The sequence below is a fragment of the Eretmochelys imbricata genome, chromosome 26, assembly GCF_965152235.1.
Source record: "Eretmochelys imbricata isolate rEreImb1 chromosome 26, rEreImb1.hap1, whole genome shotgun sequence".
Lineage (NCBI taxonomy): Eukaryota > Metazoa > Chordata > Testudines > Cheloniidae > Eretmochelys > Eretmochelys imbricata.
In genome coordinates, this window is record NC_135597.1 from 2224854 (window position 1) to 2233107 (window position 8254).

Below are 8254 nucleotides of genomic sequence, written 5' to 3' on the forward strand. Positions count from 1 at the left end.
GGACAAGTGTCAGGGAATTTGTGAACCATGCCACATACACGCCTGTGCTCATGGTTCCACGGAGGAGCCACCAAGATCCCTGGTGGGCCCAGAGTATACTCTGGCCCACTGGAGCTCCTCACCCTCCCCATGCACCAACAGGTCCTGCCACCCTGTGTGGGGCATAAGGGCAAGGAAAGGGATGCTGTGGGGCATGAGTGTGTACAGATGTGCTGCGGACACAGTCTGGAGCCACACCAGCTGGATGTCTTTCAGTTGGCTGAGATGGCGTGGGGGTAGAGGCCCAATGACACGTTGTGGAAGGGGAGGGGTGGGAGCACCCACCCACAGGACCAGCTCAAGGAAAGTAAGAGAAGCAGGAGACCAGGCTGCCCTCACCTCCCGAAGCACACGACAAGGGACACACAGGGTAGGCAGCCCCATTCACTGGTCAAGTGCTGCAGGATGCACCCAGCCCCTCTGGGGCCACCAGAATCAGAGACCACCTGGACTACAATCAGCCAGGTCCATCCTCTGGCACACCAAGGGGGAACTCCATCACCTACACCCTAAGGTACATCAGTGGGTGATGCCCAGTGTCTCTTTTTGGAGCACTTAGGCCCAGGCCCTTGTATGAAAGACTTTGGCCTCAATCCAGTTTGTGGGATTGCCCTAGTATATCTTTCCAGCTCAGTAATAGGCAGCAGTTTGCTTGCTATACTCAGCAAAGACCAAATACCCATAGTACGGCATTAACAGCCAAACCTGGAGACCCCAAATGATTTTATTTCTCCCCTGATATTACATTTTGGTCACCTTTACAGTACTGATATACACCAATTAACAAAGGCATAGAAACATGAAATAAAAAATCATAGAGAGCTTTCTTCCTCTCACTGTTGTCCATCGCCAGCAGGAGCCATACTCATGGATTTATACCCATATGAATCAGCTGATACTTTCAGTCCTCACGTAATAGGATGTGTTCTGCTCTCAGTCAAAGCGAATGGACTGCCCTTTGCAGGAAAGAGCAAGTCACTCAGAAAAGCCTGGCTATTCTAAAAGCCTAGCTGGTGGGAGCCCTCACACTGAGGTCCCATTCTTCACCAGACAAACACTCTCAGGGCACATACTTTAGATGTCCATGTCAAATTGAGCTTCCTCGCCTGTTGAAAAGAAACGACAAAAATGCAGGTGAGTACTTGATGAAGTCCTATGTTAAATATCAAACACTACACGGATGTGACACTCAGATCAGCAGCCTCACAAGAGCACAGAAGTTTGGATGTGGCAGTGAAGATTGGGGAAACTCTCAGCCTGCTGGGTACAGGGATTGAGTCTTGCTGGAGAACTGTTGTGAGAGATGGAGGCTTGCTCTGTCTTAGGGGGAAAACCATTCCTCTTAGGTGGTCTGATGTTCTGCTCTTCTTCTACACAAAGAACATCTACTCTGCCAGCGCAGAGCACACAGAGCCTCAGAAACATGATGCATCTGAGCAAATCTGAGAGGAGAATTCCGCTCTTCATTTGGAGCCCTTCTCAAAAAAAATCCACAACAACAGAAGTATTTTCTACCTTTTCCCTATGACACATTTGACCATGAATGTGGGTTTCTGTTCGCAACAAGAGGCAAATGTAATTTTTAGTCAGCACAGCGTGATGCAATTACTGTTACATGTATGATTGCTATTGATAGGATGCCAGCATAAGCAAGGATGCTACTACTCCACTGCCCTATAAAAGATATCACCTCACCCACCCTGTCTCTAACATCCTGGGACCGACACGGCTACAACACTGCAAACGACATAAATGGTCAGCTCTGCTACGCTCCTTATTGCCAGTGATGCAGAAGAAACTTTTCAGAAGAGGAACAAATCTTACTTTGACTTGTAGGCTGATCAGTTTTGATATTTGAAGCCAGGGGAGTGAGACAGTGACCAAAAATTACCAGCCAAATCTTGCTCAGTAGTTGATGTGAGCTAAGCTAGGAAACTCAACCTTCTTAGTTTTCAGTGGACACATGCCCACATCACAACACTGACAGTGCAATTTACAGTAATTGGTCCTTGAGACTAGACATATCTGCAGAGAGATCAAGAACTGTATGGGCCACAAACTCAATTCCCATTTCATCCCCATACCTTTCTGGTGTAGGGAAGAAGCACATTAGCAAAGGACGTAATAGGCAAAGCTGGGCTGCACCTGTTCTACAGATAGAGAATTCAGTCTCCTGGGCTGTTAATCCAGCAGTACGTTTCACTGCTGCTAAATTAATATGAATGAGACAGAGGGAGAGAAAGAAGGAACCACGCGTGATAGATGTTAATGCATTACTGGAAGGTGCTCATACTACAGTGATGCGGTCGGTATAAGAACAATGTCAGACCCAGAGATATCTTGATTTAGCCTGTATCCACAATCCACACACAAGCCTCAATTCCTCCCGAGCTGTTATAACAATACTCTGGCTCCAGTCCGGGTGTGCTGTTGTGTATTTTCCAAGGAGAAAAGGTGCAACTTGCAAGTTATTTTCAGGCTTTGCCAGGGGGTGCCCACTCACCTACGCCCACCTTCTCCTCGTAATTGTGGACATGGTTGTTTTCAATCTTCAACTCCTCCACATTTGGACTGGTAACACCTGGAATGTCTGGAAGGTCACAAGGTGAGGCTTTGGCAACTGGGGAATTGCGGCATTCCATCAAAAACTTCCGGTCATAAATAATTCTTGTACCTACAGGGGAAAAAATGTGAAATACTGTCAGCTTTTAGCATATCTCAAAGTGCTTTACAAGGAAAGCAAGTATCATTAGCCCTAACTTACATAAAACTGAGCCACAGAGAGGCCAGTAGCAGAGCTGGGAACAGAATGCAGGACCCGGTCCAGTGCTCAATGCACTAGGACACACTGCCTCCCAGTGAACACCTAGTTACAAAGTCTACATGAAAAGAATATTTACGCTCCTGCAAAACCAGGAAAAAATCAGTCAAATTAAGATTTAAACTGCTTCTGTTAGTCTCATCCCATCTCCCTTCTGGCTGCAGTACATAAATTTCACATGCTTTTCTGAGACTACCTACAATTCTGAAAGCCCACATGTTTAAGCAGATAGACCAGGAAATTTGTAGTGGAAATTGCCTCTCTTTGTTAAGTCAGATGTTTAATATTATTGGAGAAGAGTTTTCTGCATGGCGGTATTGCCTTTGTGCGATCTGGGCTGGCTGTCCAGCTCAGAAAACTTTGTTTACATTTGTCAGGATTACAGAACTAAAACCAAGACATCACTTCCATTTTATTTGCTGTTTATTTTAGTGGTGAATGGGACCCCACCCTATTGTTGCTGGTTTGTTAGAGCAGAATAAAATTACATCTTTATTAGTGGGCAGAAAGCAACCCTTGAGGTGACGGCAGAGTTCAGACCAAGAGACCCTGCAAGGATTTAGAAGGAACATTGTGTAGGCTGAGCCGCCCATTCCCCTACCAAGGCATCTGATGTTGGAAAAATATCAAACCAGAGTAAAAACATCCATAATACAGAAATAATTCAAAACAGCATTCCGAGGTGAGGGCTGCAACCTCTCATTTCAGGATTGGACATTTAATACGTTACCCCCATCCAACCAAATAGGACAAAGGAATCCCTTCCCTCCCTCCAGCCCCCCATGATCTCAGCTGGTGGTATGCATGTGGACAAGAAGAAATCAGAGATAACGTCTCTCCTGGAATGCTAGGCACACTCCTATATTCCATGTCATGGCTGTAAAGTCATGTAACTAGATATTAAATTTCGAGGAAATTATGCTAATGATTTTCCAAGACATTGGAACCTTTTCAAAATTGAAGATAATTGTGACTAGTTTCTACAGATCAAGGAGGTAGAATTATACCAGCAATGTTGCCAGTTCAGATCTATGCTCCAGTACAAGTGCAATTAATCAGGATTCGGGTAAAGAAACAACCCTAGCCTGCAGTTATAGACTTTGGTAGCTGGAAGACTTACAAAATAAGGACGGGTTCCTAGAACTGCAGTTAGTATACTAGGTACTAGGAGTACATTTCATAACAGGCTGAAGAACTGCAATTCCTGGTTTACATTCATTCACGCAGAGTCACATGCCTTGAGCTATTACTTATGGAACTAAATACCCTGTATACCCTGCTTTGATTTGTTACAACAGTTGTCAACACAAGGGGATGGTAGGGCCCCTTCCATCAGAGAAGCACGCAAATCTGTTAACAAAAAAATCTCAGTTTCAATTCACGCTATTATAAGAACCATTTGGTGAAATAACCTGCATCAGCTTCTGCAAAGCAAGCTTTACTCCCTGTCCCACGACAGCTGATTCATGGGTTTGCCCCTCATTTCCAATAGAGCCCCAGATATGCACAGGGGGTTCTGAATAGCAGAAAGAAAAGGAGTACTTGTGGATTAGAGATTAACAAATTTATCTGAGCATAAACTTTCGTGAGCTACAGCTCACTTCATCGATGCATTCCTAACAACAAAGAAAGCTCCTTGAAACCCTAGCAAACTTAGACTAGTGCACTACAGACTCCTAATTAAGAGAGCTTTTTCCAGAATTTGACATCCTGACCTACCAGTTTCCTTCTTAAGGACAATGATATACCTCTTGGAAGTGATGCACAAGTTACTAAATCCTAGAAAGTGCTCACGTTTCTGGCTCAGCAGTTATTGTCTTCAAAAGTTTAATGGCTCTAACCTGTTAACTGTATGGTCCCTGGGCCCAACCTCACATTCCTTGTGTGCCCCAGGCTCCCACTGACTCTCGGGGGAGTGTAGGGTGACAAGGAATGCAGGCTCAGGCCCTGACAGTGACAACCTGCTGCAGCTCCCCAGCTGCTGAACTCATTAAAAAGCCTTGCGTGATTTCAGCTTCTGCCTTTGGTTCATTTTAGGGGTCATTCAGCATTCTCACAGCATGGCCAAGCATACTTTATTCTCTCAGCTGCCTTCTGGTCAAGATGGACAAGGTAACCAGCCTCCCCCCAGCCACAAAAACTGTATGGTGTGGTGTGGGTATACTGAGCTGGAAGCATACACAGCACAGAGAAGCCTTCCCAACCCAGAGCACTACACACTCCCCATAAAAAACTGTAGAAACATTCTTCTCACTGGCAAATCCCTCTGCCAGCGATCAGAGTGCTACACTCAAAAATCACCCACTCTCCACTGCTCATTTCAACCCACGGACAAGAACATTCTACATGATGTGTGTTTACATCAAGGAACTGAGTGCCTGAAGCAGAGCTGGCCACAGCTCCCAAGCAATTAGCTGATGTGGAATTTACTGAGAGAAGGACAACATCCATGTGCCCTGGCAAGGATCCAGGACAAGCTCTTAGTGGAATATTAAAGAGAACAGGTTTCAGAGTAACAGCCATGTTAGTCTGTATTCGCAAAAAGAAAAGGAGGACTTGTGGCACCTTAGAGACTAACCAATTTATTTGAGCATGAGCTTTCGTGAGCTACAGCTCACTTCATCGGATGCATCCGATGAAGTGAGCTGTAGCTCACGAAAGCTTATGCTCAAATAAATTGGTTAGTCTCTAAGGTGCCACAAGTACTCCTTTTCTTTTTAAAGAGAACAGTCTCCGTAGGTTTAAAGGTTATGACTGTTTCTTCCCCACAACCCTCCCACTCTCACTTCTTGGTGCTGAGGTCTGATTTAATTTTATTTATTTTTTTGTTCCCGACTGCTGCAAATGAAAACCACTTTTCACCTCCTGTGCTGCCACAGGGTAGTGGGTCCTTTCCCCTGCTCTCTGATCCCGTTCTGATGGGGCTCTTGGAGCACAGAAGGATCAGGTAACAATTCCGAGATGGCGCATCTGAATCCTTAGCTCATTTTGGTGGCACCAAGGCTAAGCTTGGACCCACAGTAAACCACAATTCAAAGGTTTTAAATCTACTTCAGCAGCTGAATTTTACAGACCCAGGAATTACTCCGGCCCAATGTGAACATCTCTGCCCACATGTTCCTGCGAATGGAGAATCCTGGCTTTCCAGAGGGCCCAAAGAAGTGACCAGATGTTCTCCCAGGAGGAACATTTCCATTCACTAAAGTACATTCTGGGGACTCACTAACTCCTTTGGATGACTGGAGGGTGTTTTCCTGATGCCACTGAAAACAGCAAGTTAGATAAAGGGAACTCCACTTCCAACAGTGTACATGAGGGACGCCGGCAGTACATCTCAGGGTTACAGCTCTCCCAGGGTCACCTCAGGACATGTTAGTCAAGGAAGAGCTCATCTTTGTTAGACTCTATGCAGTGGAGACATCCTAAAGCCAGAGCTAGGGGTCAAGAAGTAAAGGAGAGCTAACTCGCACACGTCCAATGACTCAAAAAGCAAATTATTTCCCTTTCTTTCTGCAGAGTGGAGTTTAGCCTATTGCCACAGAGCCTGCAAAAGTTGGTAGCTGTGAAGCGTTTCCTAATCAGTGGCCTTAAATAAATTATTCAAAAACTAAAAGCCCACTCATTCTGTAATAATATTGACATGAGACTAAAGTGACTATTTCAGGAACACAAAACAGTCAAGCTCTCCTGTGGTTTTCTCTGAGAAATCATATTCCAGTATCATCCCATAATGACTTAACATGACTCCCTGGGGTTCATATCTGGATTTTTCCAATTCATTCATTTTCACCCAAGGTAAAGGAAGAAAACACGTACTGAGTTTGCTTGGAACGTATCAGAAACAGGGAGATCATAAACAGTCAAACCAATTTTAAATCTCAGAGTAATAATTTCCAAAAGCCACAGAGAACGTATTTGCCCTTCCAAACTTCCTCAGAACCAACTACGGGTCTGTCTGTCTCTCCTACAAGCGCTATAGCACAGCAGCAGAGCTGCAGCTATGTTGCTGCAAGTCAGACACTTACTAAAGAGACAGAAGGGGTTTTTCTGTCCCTGTCGTAAATCCACCCTCTCAAAAGGGGTAGCTAGGTTGATGGAAGAATTCTTCCTCCAACCTAGCAGTGTCTACACCAGTGCTTAGGTTGGCTTAACTATGTCCCTCAGTCTGAGGGCTTGTCTACACTACCCGCCGGATTGGTGGGCAGCGATTGATCCAGCAGCGGTCAATTTATCGTGGTCTAGTATAGACGTGATAAATTGACCACTGAGCACTCTTCCGTCGACTCTGATACTCCACCAGAAAGAGGAGTGCAAGTGGAGTCGATGGGAGAGCATTAGCTGTCAACTTAGCACGGTAAGTAGATCTAAGTACGTCGACTTAAGAATGTGTTCAGTTTTTCTGCCTTTACGACACTCTTCCCGTCGCATTCACTTTCCCCCATCAGTGGAATGAAACAGGTGAGAGTGACCGCTGTCACTTACCACGGCATGCAAACACCCCCTGAGGAATAACCCGCGGCTCCTAACTCTCCTGTACCCGTGGCCCAGCTACTGGAAGAGGCGCCTAAGGCCCTGCTGATTGTGCTCCCCGAGAACAACGCGGTGCCTCGCCCAAAAGACGCCCAGACCTTCGGTTTCTGGGTCCAAACTTTCTTAGACCAGCCCAACGGCTGCTGCTCTTTGTTTTTTTAAAGAGACGCCGATTGAAGCGTCAGGCTGCCGTCTGCGTTTTTTTTTAAAGCCCACTACCCTAACCGGCTCCTCCCAAGGTCGCTAGCGTGTCAGATCCAGTAAAAAAAATCCTCCCCCCCCCATTCATTTGTGTTGTGCATTTGGCAGCCCGGCTCGATCCCAAGCGGGCGGCCCCGGCCCCGGCCCCGCTCGCCCCGGCCCCGGCCCCGCTCGCCCCGGCCCCGGCCCCGCTCACCGCCCGGCGTGGTCCCGAACACCGTGCCCCCCGGCGTGGTGCTGTAGTCGCCGGGCGGCAGCGCGGCCCCGTCGGGCAGGCTGAGGCGCTTGGCGGGGATGGCCCGGCTCGCCGTCTGGCCCCGGCGGCAGCTCCCGGACATGGCGACTGGCGCTGCCCGCGCGCCCGCCGGCCCCCCGACCCGGAACCAGCCGGCGGGACACGCCCCTTCCGCCCCCCCCCCCCGCGCGCGGCCCCGGGGGGGGACAGCGGCAGCGGCAGGGCGTAGGCGTGGCCGACCGCTGACCCCGCCCCCTGCCCCGCCCCTCCCCATACCCCGACCCCTCCCACTGCCCCCAGCCCCTCCCCATCCCACTGCCCCCCCGCCCCTCCCCATACCTCGACCCCTCCCACTGCCCCCCCAGCCCCTCCCCATCCCACTGCCCCCCCGCCCCTCCCCATACCTCGACCCCTCCCACTGCCCCCCC

At 48.2% G+C, this 8254-nt stretch overlaps 1 protein-coding gene across 1 annotated transcript; it reads right to left on the minus strand.

Annotated features, from left to right (window-relative positions):
* Nucleotides 1-745: 745 nt before the first annotated feature.
* Nucleotides 746-7977, minus strand: EIF4EBP1 (eukaryotic translation initiation factor 4E binding protein 1). Its single transcript, XM_077805893.1, has 3 exons — nt 7788-7977; nt 2543-2713; nt 746-1145 (listed from the first exon to the last, which is right to left on the minus strand). Exons 1-3 carry the CDS (start codon nt 7927-7929, stop codon nt 1114-1116), a joined length of 345 nt encoding a protein of 114 aa, XP_077662019.1. The 5' UTR covers nt 7930-7977; the 3' UTR covers nt 746-1113.
* Between the last annotated feature and the right edge of the window lie 277 nt (nt 7978-8254).